This window comes from Juglans regia, chromosome 1 (assembly GCF_001411555.2).
Source record: "Juglans regia cultivar Chandler chromosome 1, Walnut 2.0, whole genome shotgun sequence".
Taxonomy (NCBI): Eukaryota; Viridiplantae; Streptophyta; class Magnoliopsida; order Fagales; family Juglandaceae; genus Juglans; species Juglans regia.
In genome coordinates, this window is record NC_049901.1 from 43,171,832 (window position 1) to 43,190,168 (window position 18,337).

At 32.8% G+C, this 18,337-nt stretch overlaps 1 protein-coding gene across 2 annotated transcripts; it reads left to right on the plus strand.

Moving 5' to 3' along the window:
* Nucleotides 1-5,989: 5,989 nt before the first annotated feature.
* On the plus strand, nucleotides 5,990-7,960 carry LOC108995899 (protein LIGHT-DEPENDENT SHORT HYPOCOTYLS 3-like). 2 transcript variants are annotated; one of them, XM_035687353.1, is made up of 3 exons: nucleotides 6,066-6,384; nucleotides 6,530-6,944; nucleotides 7,059-7,925. In XM_035687353.1, exons 2-3 carry the CDS (start codon nucleotides 6,703-6,705, stop codon nucleotides 7,390-7,392), a joined length of 576 nt encoding a protein of 191 aa, XP_035543246.1. In that variant the 5' UTR covers nucleotides 6,066-6,384; nucleotides 6,530-6,702; the 3' UTR covers nucleotides 7,393-7,925. The 2 variants fall into 2 exon arrangements, with proteins under 2 accessions (XP_018827112.1, XP_035543246.1); XM_018971567.2 differs by having other exon boundaries at nucleotides 5,990-6,944; nucleotides 7,059-7,960.
* The last annotated feature ends 10,377 nt before the right edge of the window (nucleotides 7,961-18,337 follow it).

An 18,337-nucleotide genomic window follows, 5' to 3' on the forward strand; every position in this document is an offset into this window, starting at 1 on the left:
TCCCTTCTGCCCGCTCTGCCCGGGAATATTTGACTAGATATCTTGGCACCTTGCACAAACTTTGCCTCTGATCTGTTGGGTAATTCCAAATGACAGTACAAGCCATTTTTTTTTAATTAAGCACATAATTAACTCTTAGAAATAGAGGGTTGGAAATGTTAAGATATGGAGTTAATTAAATTTTTATTAAAAAAAAATTAAATTTTATCATATATCTAAGCTAGCTAGTATTCTGATAATGTGATATGAAATTGATTAATCAAAATGTTAGAAGTAAAGTTGGTACATGTTAAAGGTGATAAAATATGGATAATTTAATTTCAAAATAATGTTAAGTAAATATAAACTCTAGAAGATCATGTACTTGGTCCGTTTCCATTACACTATTTATTTTCTATAAATTAATAAAAAGATATAAAATAATATCATTGAGGTTGATCATATTGAGCTTCTCTGCCTAATACTCAAACCCTTAACATATATATATATAGTCTTAAAAAAAGCAAGCAAAACAACTGTCAAGCAGTACTATGAGTTATGCACAAGTCAGCAGCACAGAGGGTCAAACTCTAGCAGCTATGGCCCTCCTTTAGCAGCAAGAATTGCACAATTCTTGAGAAAAAGAAGCTTTTCAAAACTACTTAACCACATTTACCACTTTTATTTTTTTTTCACCTGAAACAATGGTAATCAATCTCCAATTTTCTATGATCAGTCATGTAAAATCTTCATAAATAAGCTAATACACAAATATAGCTAGAGGTATCATGAGTTTCCTAATCCCAGATCTTTCAAACAAACTATTGACTATGCTAGGGTTATTAGTTATAAAGATATTGATACAGGCCTAGCTAACTGTTCATGAAAGTGAAGAAAATTCTAAAGCTTCCGGCCGTGTCCCATGCAATTGCAATATTTCTGTAATTTTATCTGTATGAGGTTTTTTAAGAGCAGTACTGGATATGGATTTCCACCTAGCCTAACTGATTTCCTATATATATGATCTGATAATCATCTTGCCTTGTATACTGGAACTTGTGGTTCTAATTAGGCTAAAAGCAAGTACTCCTAGGTCGACCATGCACTGAGTGTCACCAAAAATCAGTGGCTCACAGAAGGATTAACCTCTGATTGGACAAGGCTATAAGTAGAGGTCTGGCCTGCTTGAAGTTGATGGGGTCAATTATTAAACATGGCGCTACTCGCTCCAATACAATCAGTCCCCATGTTCCAGCAGACCAAAGCTGTATGTACTCAACTGAATTTGGACCCACGGATGCAGAAAAGTACTGTTGCATCAGGCGACATTAGGTTTTTTTTTTTTTTAAATCTCTCTCTCTCTCTCTCTCTCTCTCTATATATATATATATATCCATCACGAGCAAATCTGATTTACATAAATGCTAATTATATCCTTACTGTAACGAAGAAATTGGTACGAGGTAAATATCAGGAAGCATTATTAATATCTAATTAATCAATACATGCAATACATGATATAATTATTATCTAAGAGAATTAATTTGTCGAAACTATATATGATTTTACCCAATAAACAAATCCGCGTTGTGGGGTACACATGATCGATCTGTATAATTGGGTCAATTAAGGTCATCACAGCAGACTAATCCATATATCATGTACATGCTGCATGCAATCCAGATGCTATATGGTATATATATATATAGATCAGTTAAATTGACCCGACATGCAATCGTTGTCGGAACCGTGATCCTTTCGATTTTAATTATTAATTTTTCTATCTACAGTTTTTTATGGTTTCTAAATCTGTTGGTGTACATGATCATGTGGAGCTAGCATGAACTCAAATAATTAATTAGGGGACAGGAACAGTGGTTAAGGCGGTTCCTTGATTAACATGATGGGCATATATATATATATATACACAACGGGCTTCGTAAGTACTTTCTGCTTTAGGAAACAGTGGTTAATCTGATCATGACGAAAACTAGAATAAAAATAAAATAATCCGTATAGCTAATGAAATTATTTGATTTGGCATTTTCTTCAGTTGGGAATTAAAGGGATTGACAGCATTTTACAAAGAGCTAACAACTGTATATAAATTAATAGAGTTCCTGTTCTCGAGAAACCTTCATGTTTTTTTTTTTTTTTTATGAGCTCGAGAGAAACATCAATTAGTTTGTGCTAAAAAATGAATTTGTTGTGTCTGGAGAACCGTGCGAGCCTACTACTGTCCTTGTCATTGCAAATGGGCCGAGCATCTAGCTTCATAGATATTCAATATTTCTATTTCTATACACTATTCGTGTAAAACCATTTGCCTAATTTAGCATCTTGATCTTTTTTCAAGCCCCATTTTGTGCTGAAAAAATCTATTCATCATCCAAATTTCTATCATCTTCCCATCATCTTATGATGTGATATTAAATGATAAATTCACAAGTAAAATATAATAAATAATCTCCAATCATTTAATGCCACATCATGAAATGATGGGAGGATGATGGAAGTTAGGATGATGAGTAACATTACTCTTTTGTGCTGGTTGCTCTTGATCTTCTAGGCCTTCAATCTAGAACCACAGTTTAGTTTGCTCCCCCAAGGTTGCAGCATCTCATGACTGCATGCAGGCTGGCTTTGATCGAGCTCTATCTAACTTTGGTAATTAATTCATGTGTGCATGTACATGATTAAGGATGTCCCAGCAGGCTAATTAAGGTTTGTCTCCGATATTCCTTTTGCCGACACATTCATGATTCCATTTGAGTCTAGAGGAATGCATCCATGCAGCCAGGTTATATATAATTCCTTAAATCATATTTTTCTTGATTATCACATACAATAACTGATTAAATAGCTGGTTTAGTACTATGCGTTATCCCATTCTCTCTTGATCATGTTTTTCCTTTCCTCTAGGACTTTGTAAATATCGGATTTACTGCATTTTGGACAACTAGCTACAAACCACTGTACTGAAATCTCCAACAGATAGCCAACCTCTTAGAAGACATAAGAAACGTTTCCTATGCGTCATGCACCCTGCATGCAATTAAGCTGCATGTAAATTATTATATGCGCCGCCACAAAATCCTGCCTCTAATGCTTTCAGTCCATTTCTTGGACCATAAAAAATCATGACCTATTTCGACGATCGATGTTTTACCCAAAAGCAGGACTATTGGAGGCCGGGGAGACCCCATCCCTCTTGCTAGTCACCCCTTATATATAGCAAGGTGGCTCGAGCAGCCCCATGAAGGATCCATGATCGATGTAGATCAGATGGTCATCATGTAGAGGCCGGATGTGATTTCCCAGCGCTATATATATATATATATATATATATATTACCCGCTTCCAATGGCGCCCTCCCCTATCGAGGAGTAGTATTAGTGAATATTAATTAATTTTTCGTTTTTCTGTGTGTGATATATTCATAGTTGGACTCCATCAATATATAAATTCATTTGTGTTTGATATGATCTTAACTTTTATAATTCTCTACAAACAAATCCTCTAAGACCACACTCTATCTAAATAAAAAATTTCAAACCTTACCTCTAGAGGAGGAGAGGACTTTCACTCTATCGGCAAAATATTTAAGAGACTATTTCTTTTTTATTTTTTACCTAAACAAAAAGAAATAATAATAAACATAAAGATAGATATGAAAATGACAAATTATAACTGTAGATCAGAATTTTTAGCTTGAAGGAAAGCAAAATACAAAAACCAAAGAGACTGTGGGAGGCATGAGGGACACACACCACGTTAGGAGTGTGGCGGCCAGTCGAGCCTGAAGAAACCGAGATCTTTGGTCCCAGAGATGCCCGCGTGGCGGCAGTAGAAGCTTCCTGATACAGTGGCACGTGGATTTCAAGCATTGCTATGACCCACGTGTGTGACTCACGCACCGTTTCGTTCGACGAAAACCTTCGGCCGTCCGAAGTATCGACAACTTGAGAATCCTATGGAGGGGTGTGTGGTGGCCGCTGGACTTCTAAAAAAGAAGATCAACGTTTCACTATACTTTGGATAGAAAAATAAACAAAACTATAAAATAAAGGGCTACACAGTCTCTGGTCTAACCAGATGGGAGGAGGGAGGGAGGAGCCGAAGCTCCACCCCTCCTAAGTTTGATTTTTGCTGGGGTGGCTCTTTAGAGAGAAAAGGGAGAGAGAGCTTTCGGCTTGGATTTTTTTCACTGCTCACTTTCTTGTATGAGATGTATTTACCACCTCAATGTTGCACATAGAGTTTTCGTTTAGTAAAGATATGTGGGAAAATAATGTAGAACAAAAATCAATAATCTGACTTGAAACTCACTTGTACGTGATCTTGAGCACGTACTCATGAACATGAGTTCATGGCTCCTGATTGCTCAAGGGTAGCCATCTTCTATATATAGTTTGGTCATGATGATCATGCTATTAGGCAGTGGGTATGCATCAAAGTGATGACGATAGTCTTTGATTGGTATTGAATTGATTGTTTAAGACGTGTAACTCTACGTGATCATTTCAGATTAATTATTATTATTATTATTTTGGTTTGCATTTAAAACATTTACTTACAAACACGTAGGTTATACGTACATATGTTGTTGGCGTACGTACGTAGTTGTAGTAGTCTCAGTATGAAGCAAGATATTATATATGTATGTATAAGCAACATTACAAGGTACTGTAATTAATTAATTAATTACAATAGTGATTATATATAGCTAGCTAGCTTAATTAGCTTCATTAATGACATTGCTTCTCTGTTTGATGGTATATATATATATAACTTCCTAACCTCGATCTAGAGATTTCAAAAAACATTACAAATATACGTAATTTGTAGTACACCCAAATCCATGGAAAAGGAAATTAGGAACATTAATTGTTTTTATTTTTTATTTTATGGCCTACAAAAATAGGTTGTACATTAAATTAGGTTTAGAAAATTATTAATCCAACTGTTGCATAAAATTTCCAAAATTAATTCATTTTATGCCCGCCTATCTCTCTTGACTTTTCTCTTAGAAACGACGCTCGAAAAAAAAAAAAAAACTCTCAAAACAGGGAAACACCTATTTTTTTCTATAGTTTTTCTAGGCACAAAAAAGAAAAGAGGAAGACTGATACGTCGCAATGAGAGCACGTATAAATATTAAATTATAAGTTTATTTTTATAAAATTTCTACGTTGACCATAATACATCAAAGGTACAGTTGCCAATATATATAGGAAGAACAACTGTTGTCAAAATTTGATTGGGCATAGAGATTATTTATATAGAATTTCTTGTTCACTTTTAAAAAAAAAATTTTATGTGAAATTAATAGAGATAATGGTCGTAATCCTCACTTTTATATCCTATATATGTTTTCTATTATTGTCTAAAAACTTCCATACATTTGCAAGTGAATATGGGTACTTATTTTATGTAATTAAGGTTTTATATGATTATATAATTTAGATGAGATGAAATGAGATATTTTATTAAAAATATTAATGTAATATAAATTTTTAATATTATTTTTATTTTAAGATTTAAAAAAATTAAATTAAATTATTTATTATATTTTATATATAAAATTATATAAAATGAGATGATATGATTTAATTAAATCAATACTAAAAGCAAAAATAGGCCAAACTCTCGTGTAGTATTCATTATGAGGGAGAAAAGAGAAAAAAAAAAAAAAAAAAAGGAGTTTTATAGAAAGGGCATTCTAGTCCCTTGGAAAGGAACAGTCGTTCACTGGTGCAGAGTCAAGAAACAATCATGATATTTCCTTAATTTTTTCCCCTTCAAACATATATTGTCCTGTCTGCATTACCTACTGCCTAACCCTGCCATTTCCATAAAAGCCATAGCACATAATTTCCTCTCTCTTCGAGTGTACGAACAAGAGGAATAGTTATATTTAATAATCCCTAAACAAGTAAGACCAGATGAGTTGAATGGAAAAGAAATTAGAATTTAAGAAAAAAATGGGTTGCATCAACTTTTTATAAAAAGAAAGTGGTAAAAAAGAAAAAGGAAAAACTGATTCCTTACATTTTCAGAAACAAAGCAACCAAAAATTCCGCCACTGAAACATCCTTAATTCCAAGCTTTCTAGTATTACTCAAAGAAAGAAAACTTTCTAGTATTGCTCAAAAAAGCAAACTCCCAGAGAGTGAAAGGAGAGAGGGAGGCCACGGGAGAGACAGTATAGAGGAGAAGTCCTTCCACTCTCCAATCAATCTCTTCACTTATTCACATCATCTTTAATATCAAAATCTTGTTTTGCCTCAGCAGTTGCAGCTCCATTTCCCTTCCTCTCCCTCCCAGCTTCCCTTTCCTCGAAAATGGAAATTATGTAATAACTGTCAGTAATTGGAGCTTAGGAAAAAATAGTAATCGGAGCTGGTATCTTTCTTTTCTTTCCTTTTCTTTTTCCATTCTATTAATTTCATGCCCTTGAATAAAATAGACGACTCATCCACTGCTCTACTAAAAGAAACCACAGTATATATGCATACTTTCCTGAAATAAATCTCTCTCCCTCTCTCAGTTCACTGTCCTCAGATTATTCTAGCTTTAAGAAGCAAAATCCTAGAAGCAGGAAGCTGCTTGAGTACAAGATTGCAGAAGCAAAGAAATACAACATCATCACAATTTCCTAGGAAAAAAGCTACTGTTGCTCTAAGATCCAAGAAAAAGCAAACAAAAACCCAAAAGAGATCCATGGACTCGCTCCCAGAATTAATGGAAAGTTCCAACTCCGAGAACACCAGCATCACTGATTCTATTACCATCAATAACAGCTTAACTGCCGCAAGCTCTTCTTCAACAGCTTCTGCTCCTAGCAGCCGCTACGAAAACCAGAAGCGCCGGGACTGGAACACCTTCGGCCAATACCTGAAGAACCACCGTCCTCCTCTTTCCCTCTCGAGATGCAGCGGTGCCCACGTTCTTGAATTCCTCCGGTAGAGCATAAATCAATCGACACTACTAGTTTTTTCCCAAAAGCTTAAACTAATTCATATTAAGGGTTTAGAGTTCTATAGATTAAAGGTTATGCAATTTATATATTGCAACAGGTACCTTGACCAATTTGGGAAGACAAAGGTGCACACTCCAATCTGCCCATTTTATGGCCACCCTAATCCTCCAGCCCCTTGCCCATGCCCGCTGCGCCAGGCCTGGGGCAGCCTCGATGCGCTCATTGGACGCCTCCGAGCTGCCTTTGAAGAGAACGGAGGGAAGCCTGAAGCTAACCCATTTGGGGCTCGAGCAGTTAGACTCTATCTTCGTGAGGTTCGTGATTTGCAGTCAAAAGCAAGGGGGATCAGCTATGAGAAAAAGAAGCGGAAGCGCCCCCGGCAACAGTTGCCTGCACCACCGCAGCTGCCTCCCCCAGGTGCAAGTCAATAAGGCCTCCCGAAAATTCTACCCTCCTCGATCCAGGCCCTAGCTCTTAAATTGCTAAAATTTCAAAATGGGTACTCCCTCTTCTCTTTTTCAGCGTTATGGCGTTTTAGTAGTGTCTTTAGGGTTAGTTAAATTTCTAGCTAAAAGTTGGTAGCTATTACAGACCGTCTGTATGTGTAATCTGTTGGGTTTTACGAAAGCAATGTTATGGATCTGAGATATCATGATTCTGCTTTCCAAACAGTGCTAATCACTGGTAGTAGACTGTCACTGAAAAAGTGGTAGGGAGAGATAGGGTATCAGGAGATATGGTCTATGTGGAACTGAGAATATATAATTTGGCTCATAGTTTTATGTAGTACTTGAATATCCATCTATGCAAAGCTATAGATTTGCAGGGTTATGTGTTGGATTTCATCTCTTTTCTGAAGGTTGCTTTCGTTTCTCTTGTTCTTTTGTCGATGTTGCTGGCAATTCGGTTTCAAAGTTTCCGAATCAAATGCTTGAAAGGACTTATGAATCACTACATATATATGTCAGAAATGTCTAGCACTATATATACTTTGTTTAATGGTTGTGTTTCAGTACTACTGTTGGTCATCTGTTGATTCATCTCTGTATGTGTCTTTACTTCTGACTCTCCCTTGTTTCTCTCGTTTGTGTTGCCACTTTTACTACTTTACTGTCTTAGAAGTCATGAGAAGTAGCAGATCATCAGAGTGTAAATGATAAAGATATATAAAATCTCGAAAGATCAATCATAACAAGTTTTCTTTTAGGCTAATTATTTTGGGCTTTTTTCAGAATTGAAATCTTCCTAGTGCTTATGACTGTTCAATTAATTTAGATATTGTCTCTTTGGTGCTGTCATTTCATTTTCCGGCTAGAGAAGAAGAACTAAGATTAATGGCAGACACGCAAGTACTGTAACTTCGTCAAAGCTTTTAATTAACTGTTCTTCGATCTTAACTATTTGTTTGATCTCATGTGTTAATGAACTTTAAGCTATCTGCTTGTAAAGATTCATTTATGGTGATTTCCCAATGCGTAAAAAGGAGCTAGAAAACAGCTTGCATGCAGTACCCTAAAAGGGGTGATTGACAAAGAGGTTAAAGCATTAATGAGGTAGTGAAATTATACCCACTAACTAAGACTATTGTTGAAATGGTGGGACTAGTAAGAATTCCAATCATGGAAAATATACTTGAATAATTAGAAGAAAAGACAAAGGTTATAACATCCAACTTTCTGCTATTATTGATCCTAACTGGGAAAAAATATATTTGCACTAATGAGTAATCAAATACGAATGTGGTGATTGGATGAACAAACCTATGAATCAGATGTCAGGAGATTTTGTTAATCAGTCATGCCAAAAAAAACCTATCTGGATCTGAGAATGACCCTTAATTAATTTCATCCCTCTTAGGTTTTCTTAATCTTATTACTTATTAGAATACGCCACATGAATCCTATATGCTTGATGTAGAAATTTCTCATCACAACAATATGACCTAGAAGGGGAAAAAACACTGTTAGTACGTAGGCTAATGATGATGGAACTTTTCTTCTTGTTATTAATTAGTAGGATATATGTGAAACTATATATATATATATATAGTTACCACTTTATTGCATAGAGAGGATCTATATACTCATTTGGATTTATCAGGATAAGCTAACATGTTTTAATATAAATGAAAGGACCCTAGCTCTATTAATTGGTAGTAAAATAAGATAAATCATTTATGAAGCATATATACCTTTAGATATGTTATCAGCCGTAAATAACGTTTATTATTCACGATCGATATTGGTACTGATGAAGCACTGAACGATCGATGCTTTCCTTAAATAGTGATCAGCTTATTTTTTTAGTTTAAACTGGACATTCTTTGTCAACCTGTATATATTTTCTTGGCTCTGTTTTCAGATCTATCTTCATTTTGTACGTAATTGACTTATAACTATGTTATACTTTTGACTGATTTCATGACCTACAATACAAAAATCATTATGTTTTCTGTCAAAACCAGATTTCAATTCAATCTTTATCGATTTATCTGTAGTCTATCGTGCCCTGCATGTAAATGCATAGGATGTATTACTTATATGCTTCTTTATTTTTAGGGCTGATTTGGGTTCAAAGATTAGATTAATTAGATATTAATTTTAGATGAAAAATAAAAGTTAAAAAAATATTATTAGAATATTATTTTTTAATATTATTATTATTTTATGATTTGAAAAAGTTAAATTGTTTATTATATTTTATGCGAGAATTTAAAAAAGTTATAATGATGAGATGAAATAAAACACTTTTTGAATCTAAATGGGGCCTAATCTTTTTTCCAAATGAATTTGGATATGATATTTTTCTGATTGTTTGGCCTGAAGAGTCTTAAGTAGTGTAGTTAATGCATGTGTAATCTTATGAGTTCTTTTAAACATCAATCTTCGATCGTCTTTTGTTTTTAGAATTGGCTACATTGTTGATCTCTTCTCCCCTCATAAACTAGCAGCTACGAAAGTTTAAGTCTCATCTGTTCCAATCATGCATGCAGTTTCCAATTTAATTTGGTAGATTAATTTGAGTACCTGCTTTCACAGTGATGATCTGTAATAATATTCTAGCTTGGTATCCTTTTGATGCAGTTTCAGATTCCATTTGTCTTCAGCCATCATGGTCTCTCTCTTACATATATATATTTGTTCCAAGTTCTAGATAATTGCTAGCTACTTTCAATGCTTTTCTAACGCCTCCCGTACTCTACAAAATAGAATTCTGAATACCTACAGAGGCGCCAGAATTAGATTACAATATATGTATATATATATATATATGCGAAATGCTATGCTAAGCTGCGAACTTAGCTTAAAATCTCATGCATTCACGAAATTAATTAGAGCACAGGATTAGCAGAAGAGGATGGTTAATTCGTTAAACGTGATTAGTGCAGTGCTAGTAGGTAGTATTAACGCTAGTACTATATATCATCGATCGATCATGTTTGTTTTTTCTTAATCATATATATATAATATGTTTAATTTGTTACCATTGTCATCAGTACCATCCCATCATCTGATAGTGATCAGCCAACAAAAAGTTAGAGATGAATCTTTTGCTTTTTCAGAAAATAGCGAAGATATATAGCAAAATAACCTATATATATATATATATATATATATAAAAAGATCAAATATCATAAGAATATTTTAGAATGACAGTCAATGACCAAATTCGCTGCTTGTTCGACCTTCATAGGTGGAATCATTGCCGTCCCCCAAATTAAGTGAGAATTAAGCGAACAGCACCAATTATATATGAGCTAGCTAGCTAGGAGGAGGAGGAGGACTTGTCTCTATATATATATTATTAAGAAGCTGGTGATCATGCGCGCCGTGGTTGCCTGTCTAGCTTGAAATGATGGGATAAAAAGGTGATCGTGCGGGAACAAAGACAAAGAATGAAAAGTCCGGCCAAAAAAAAAAAGAATGATGAGATCAATATTTGCAATATTTATAATTAAGCAATCTGATCATCATGATCATCATCATCAACCTAGACAGGTGACCTTTTAGTTTTTCTTTCTTTCTTAGGGTAAAAGTAAATATATTGCAATATACATTGAAAATCAAATCACATTAAGATCATCAATATAATTGATACATCATAGCTGACATATATATATATATATAGGTACGTACGTGCGTAGAGTCATTGAGAAATTAACATGACCACGTACGCAGCTTATTAAAAGTAATGCTTTAAATTAAGCTTGCTGGCCATATACGTACCTAGCTAGCATTAATATTGTCGACCTTGACAATTAAGCGCACACAGTTCGATTCAAGGTTACTTTGCAATTTTAATAGATATATACTTTGCATGGCGCTGTATTAACTATATATCTAAGATCTAATTATCAATTAGATTGTGCCCCATTATTATAAATTACTCTTCATTAATCAACGGCCATATATATATATAGTTAAGTAGGACATAAATTAAAGTGTCGGTTTTTAAATGTTTGATAATGAAATGTATTACTTTTAATAGTTTAATTAATATCATGTAAATTATAAAGTCTATATATATCACTTGAGGATGCAAAACTACTTTTTCCATTAAAGAAAAATAAAAATAAAAAACACCCTAATTACTATATATATATATATATCTACATTCATTTAAAATAATCTGAACAACAATCAATGATAGCATAAGCAATATTAATCCTTTTGGAGTTGAAAAAAGTACATGAGTTTTTTGAAGTAAGAAAATTAATCTTTCAATAACCTTCCAACCCTATGGCTAGAGTATCTCAAATAACTATTTCTCTCACCATATATAGCAAGTGACAAAAATTTTTGTACAGTGCCTCCAAACTATTCCAACAAAACTACCTCTGATACTGGAGGGATCAGGCTGAGAAATCCACCACAAAGTATACCGATCTGGTTTAATTCGCTGTTGAATAAGGAACATTCAGACTCTGTTTAGATGCTAAGAATATCTCAAATCATCTGTCAATAGTAATAAAATAATTTATAAATAGAAATAAAATAATAATTAATAGTTGGTGAATAATAGTAAAGTAATCTAAGAATATATCATGAGTACTTGTGTCCCCAAACAAAGCTAGTTTCGTAGCTTAAAAAGCAAGCACACAATTACCATAAAGCTCATATTATCATTTGATCATAAGCACACTAATTAAGCCTGGTCGGATCAATCTAGTACATGGTCAAAACATGAGGTACGTACCCATTACTGCTCAGCTCCTTGAGACTAATGATTGTCTAGTACTACCTTAAGGTCATGATTCTGATCTAAGTGTCCCTATTGAGATGCTTACTTTAGTCAAGTTCTCAAGACCAAAGGAAATATATAATTCCATTAGGGGCAAATCCCATTACAACGGTACTGAGCATCAAATCACATTTCAAGCCACCACAATTCCAAATATATATATATATATATATATATATATATAATATAGATAGATAGATGATAGATCAACGCAAATATTTTATAAATCAAACCAATCATGGTCTTTTTTTTTTGGATCAAGATTTCTTCAGTATTTTGTTTGAATTTGAGGGTCTCAATTGCAAGTAGAAGAAAAATAGACATTCGAAATTAATGAATGCTACAATATATAATATGTTTGGCCATGCACTTGAGGCCTCAAGTTCGGGAAAAAAAAAAAATAAGAAGATCTTTTCCCCATTCTTATTAATACCACAATGTCAAGACCGTGATCAGTAGGCCAGGTATAAGTCTTGAGGTAATTTAGACAATAAAAATTTCATATCAGTTAAGAGTTTTGGTAAGCATATAAGAATATCGTGGCAGGCCGTTTTAAGTGGTTGTGAAATTTGGTTTTTTCAATGAGATTATGGTCCCTCGTATAAATTTTGCTAGTTAATTAATTAAATTTCAACGTCGACCATTAATGCAAGAGTGAAAAATCGCCTAAGATATTGAATTTACAGTGAATATAATGGATTAATGATACTAATTAAGAGGTATATGGCTTCTGGTCAAAAGGACAGTACTAATTGGAGAGACAATACTATTAATGCGCCCAAAAGAAACAAAACAGTACTACTTCTGGTTCCTAGCTAAAAGGAATTGGCTCTTCTTTTGAGTCATGAATTCTGCTTGTGTTCAGTAATGCCCATGGATATGGGTTCCAACTAGAAGTTATAAAGAAATGAGCTAGCATTGCCAAGATGAATGGTGTGTATATATATATATATCTATCTACAAGACTATTACGGATCAATACGACACAAATAATTTGTGTCGTGGTTGAATGTCGCAAAAGGACATATTTCACACGAATATCGTCTTACATGCATAAAGTTAGGAGAAAAAAGTAACAAATTAATATTGGAACCAAATAGGCGTTATGTTCTTGAAAAATTCTGCTAGTAACTGTTTCAGTACTTTACAGTGAAATCAAATTTTTATTAACTGTATTCATCATGTCTGTACTATATATATTGGTTAAACTAATGATCATCATCTGTTCATGTGGGCATATTCACGAAGAGTTTATGTTATCCCTGATCTTCTTTTCTCGCTTTAATTCTTTGTTCTCTATATCATGTCCAGAATACTACTGTTTCTTCCAGTGCAGAAAAACAAAACGGGCAATAGACGCCAAAAAATTGGCAGAAAGGCTGCCCAAACATTTACGTTCCCCATAAGTGCATGATTTAAGCTTGTGCCTGCAATTTTATCGTTTCTCTGAAGAACAGAAAAGAAAAAGAAAAGCCCCTCCAAAGGACTACCAACTCCCCCTCGCCTTTTTTCACGCTGTCTGCAGTTTCTGCAAAAGTGCCCCAACTTCATCACAACATATCTCGCAGCTAGCACATATATTTAAACCCTCGCTCTCTCAAAAAACATGTTTACATAGATCTCTCTAAAAGTTTTGATCTGAATGTTCAAATGGGAAGAAAAACAAAGCTTCTAACGAGTATGAAGATCATGATGCTAATGGAGGGTGTTTTTCTCTTGTATCAGACCTCAGAAGGGTGTTTCAACTCTGGAATACACATTAAGTTAAGAAAAACCTAGGTCGTATGAGAATCCCGCATGCTACGGTCAATCAGACGGGACATTGAATTTGACAAAAAAAAAAAATGAAAACGAAAAAAGACAACCGGGAGAAGGGCCGTCGGTGGGGATCTAATATAGACCGGACCCTACAGCAGTGAAAGTCCCCCCGTGCAGTCCTGTCACCAATGTCTGCTACAGTAAAATGACTGCGAACGACCATCTCATTTCCTCCGTCAGTCTCGCTGTCCACAAACAGCTAGCGTTGATATTGCCACGTGGACAATGTGACAGTTGGGTCCACATCAAATGCGCTTGCTTGCTTGCTTGGCTTCCCGCTTTGGATAGGTGCGCGTGGGTCCCAATCTCATAATCTTTCCGAGTTTGTACTGTCTACGGCTTGGACCCTCGGGCGTATTCTGTGTCTCATTCTTCCACTTTTTACTGCTAGGATTAGTCATTTTCGGTACGACACTCATCCAGCGAGCTTTTTAATCCAATCCAAGAAGAGATTTTACAAGATTTATAATTTATACCACAATATTATATATATATATATATATACATATTTGGCAGAGTATCAGAAAATGTTATATTTTTTCACTTTTATTTACCAAATCAGGGGCATGTCATGTCACTTAGAGATGACTGTAGTCTGGTAAGAAAGCGGAGAATCTATCCTGCAAGTGCTACAGTATTTTCTTCTGCTCGAAATGCCAGAATATATTTTTTTAGTTTCTTTTTTAAAAATAAAAAATAAAAATCAATCCAGCTTGGCCTTCACTATTAGTACGTTCCGGTTCAACGTTGTACAGAACTAATAGTTTGTTTTACTACATTTGGATTCGTGCATGCATGGCATATTTTTAGGCTTTTTTTTTTTAAGTCTCGATTTTGAGATTTCCAGCCCTTGTAATATTCCTCAGGTAGGTTTTGGAGGTGAGATGAGAATTTTATATTTTATTTTAAAGTTTAAAATATTAAGTTTTAATATTATTATTATTTTGATATTTGAAAAAGGTGTATTGGGATTTGAAAAAGTTGAATTGTTTATTATATTTTGTATGGAGATTTGAAAAAGATGTAATGATGAGATGAGATGAAATGAGAATTTTGTGTTTTGTTTTAGCCTCCAAACCTGCCCCGTTTTTATTTTTATCTAGTATTCTTCTATAAATTAAAATAAAATCTCGTTTATTTTTATAAATAAAATAAAATAAGATAAAATTAATTTAAATAAAAATTAATAATAAAATAAAATATTATTACTATATAATTGATAGTGCTAGTATCTTTCTTTCCAGTCAAAATAATTCCGGTTAGAGCATTGGTAGTAGACTAACCAAATATCAATGTAAGTCCAAACTTTAGCTAGATGTGAGAAAAAACCTCCACGTTGGACTAGTCAATAGTCCAAAGTTTAAGACTTGATGAATAGTAAATCTTAAGTCCTCTCCAAATATGGCTAGCTATTATTCACAATGGAAAGTAATATTAAATTATTTAATCACTTCCCTCTCTCTTTGAATGGTAAAACATACATGATATGCACATTATTTCTATTGATTGATAAAGTAGACACATTATTTCTATAAAGCATAAAGATTTAAAAAATATATAAATTGTATTTGCAAAAAATAAAATAAAAATAAAAAATATATATAATATTATATTATTATTTTAACTTTATAATGGCTAATCCAATGTGGACTCACCTAATCAAAAATTGATATTATAGCTAAAAAAAATTAAAGGATAGTGCTACAGCCCCCGCTTGGGGCTCCTGCTGGAAGCTCCCGCTGGGGGCTGTAGCATGTATTTGTTTGTATTTTTTTTAAAATTGTTTTTTATATAAATTTTTTTAATATTTTTAAAATATAAAATATTATTAAAAAAATTTTCTTAATTAAGAAGTAAAAAAAAAATTATTAAAAAATACTTCCTTAATTATGAAGTAAAATAAAAAATATTAAAAAAATATTTTTTATTTTACTTCGTGATTAAGAAAGGATTATTTAATAATATTATGAATTTTTTTATTTTTTAAAAATATTAAAAATTATTAAAAACATCTATATAAAAAAAAATTAAAAAATACACATATAAAATACACTAGAGCTCCAGCGGGAGCTCCCAACGGTTTCCAAAATTAAAATTTTAGTCAAATTTTAGACTTGACAATGGCCTAGCCATTGCCAATGCTCTTATATCTACTTGCATCTAATGTGCGTTGTATTCGTATATAATAATTAATATACTAGAGATGCAGAATAATTATATTTAGATGTTAAATTAAATTAAATTGAATTAATATGATAAAATATTATTATTATTTTAAAATTTAAAAAATTTAAAAAATTTATTATATTTTATATTAAAATTTTAAAAATTATAATAATAAATTAAAATAGGTTTAATTTCTAAACGAAGCCTAAGCCTTGCATTATTTAGGACGTTGATCTTTCCAAAAGATTGACCGCGATAGATAAGGTTTACTACCATTTATTACAACGACAATTATATTGAAAACTACTAGAGATCATATATCTCTATTCAGGCATAAGCTAGCTGGCATAGGTACGTACGTACGTAGGTAGGACCCTTGATGGGTTAATTTCCTGTCTTAGGATCGATGTATACATGTTCCCATTCGGCCTGTTACTTGTATGTAGGGGCCTGGAGAGCTTATTCAAGTCCTACAGCTTTTGTGTTGACACGCGTATAACGTAATTAATTTAAAACGTCATATCGTTTCTAGCTACCATGGACGTTACACTCATGCAGTACTAGCTAGGTATATATTTACTGTGGTAGAGGGAATTAAATATTGGAGGGTTTGGTGTCATTAATATATAACTTGGAAGCTATGCTAATTTGTCTGATACTAAACTTTAAAGGAAAATGATAGGATTATTATCATCTTATTATTTATTTATTATTTTTTTTATATTTGATTTTTTTTATAATTTTTTATTTTACTTAATAGTTAAGGAAGTGATAATTAATAAATTTATATATTTTTTTAATTTTTTCTTAATGATTAAGGATGTTAAAAAAATATTTAAAATAAAATAATAAAAAAATAAAAACACTATAAATAATAGATGACTACCCTTTTGTAAAGATTATTAATGTCGTGATTTATAAATGCTAGGCTGGCTAGGTTACAGTAGTATACCTAGTAGTACTGAATTAGGTATTGTCTTCTCTAGCTTGTCTGTCTTTTCTTCTTCTAAGCAAGCTTAAGAATTGAAGAAAACAAATTACACAAAAATATAGTTAATTATGAGCTTAAATATATATTATATGTTTAAGGTAAAGGTAGATCATTTTTACTGTAGAAATTAAGAAGGTAAGGAGGTAATTTAATAAAGGATATGCTATTAAACACGTTGTTTGATGCGGCTAATATACTAAGTTGTGAGCTCATCGATTTTGATGTTTGATAAATTTTTTGAGATGTTCATATTGAGATCAACTGCTTTCGATGTATCATGCAGCAGGATGGATTTGTTCTTTTTTACATCACTTCCGTTTCCAGCTCGATCCTCCCCGATTCGGCATGCCTCATGTTTTTTTTAATTACCTACGTTTATTGCATAAATAAATATACTTCTTTTTTAAAAAATAACGTTTACATGATCAAGTTTACCCACCCATATTGCACTCCAACCTTCGGTTTTTTTTTTTTTTTTTTGTTGTTGTCATAATCCCATAATTGGACCGACAAAATTATCATTCTACATTAATCTCCTTGCCTTGTTTAATGAGCCCTTGAGCTAGGTTGCTTCATATCCTTACTGTCACCACGCAAGAATGCCGTTTTTACGTCTTATATTATTTTTTCCAAATTATATATATCGAACCCACAAGATCGATCGATGATCATTCTACTCCAATCATTCAGAAAAAAAAAAAAAAAAAAATCCGGGGCGTTAGATAAGGTAGGCGACAGCTAGCTGATCACTGTATATGTATATATTATATATATATATATATAGCAAGTACTCCTGTCAATTTTTTTTTTTTAAGAATTAAAGTGAAAATTATGTAATGAACAATAATTTGCCTTGATTTGTGATCTTTTCATGAGTTCTTTTAAGCAAACAAAATTAATTGCATGTATTTCATGTTAGCAAAAAGATAATAGTACCCAAAATTAAAATTAGTTTTTTTTTTTTTTGGACATGTATATTATATGCGGCGAGATCAACAGATTATTACGTCATGAAAAGTTCTATCAAGGAGTGTTTCAGAATTTTAATTTTAATTTTTAAAGAATGCACTTCAAATTTCTATTTAAGGTCAAATCAATTAAAACTCAATTTGTTTACAAATGTACATGACCTAAATATTTTAGTCACAAAATTTTTTTAT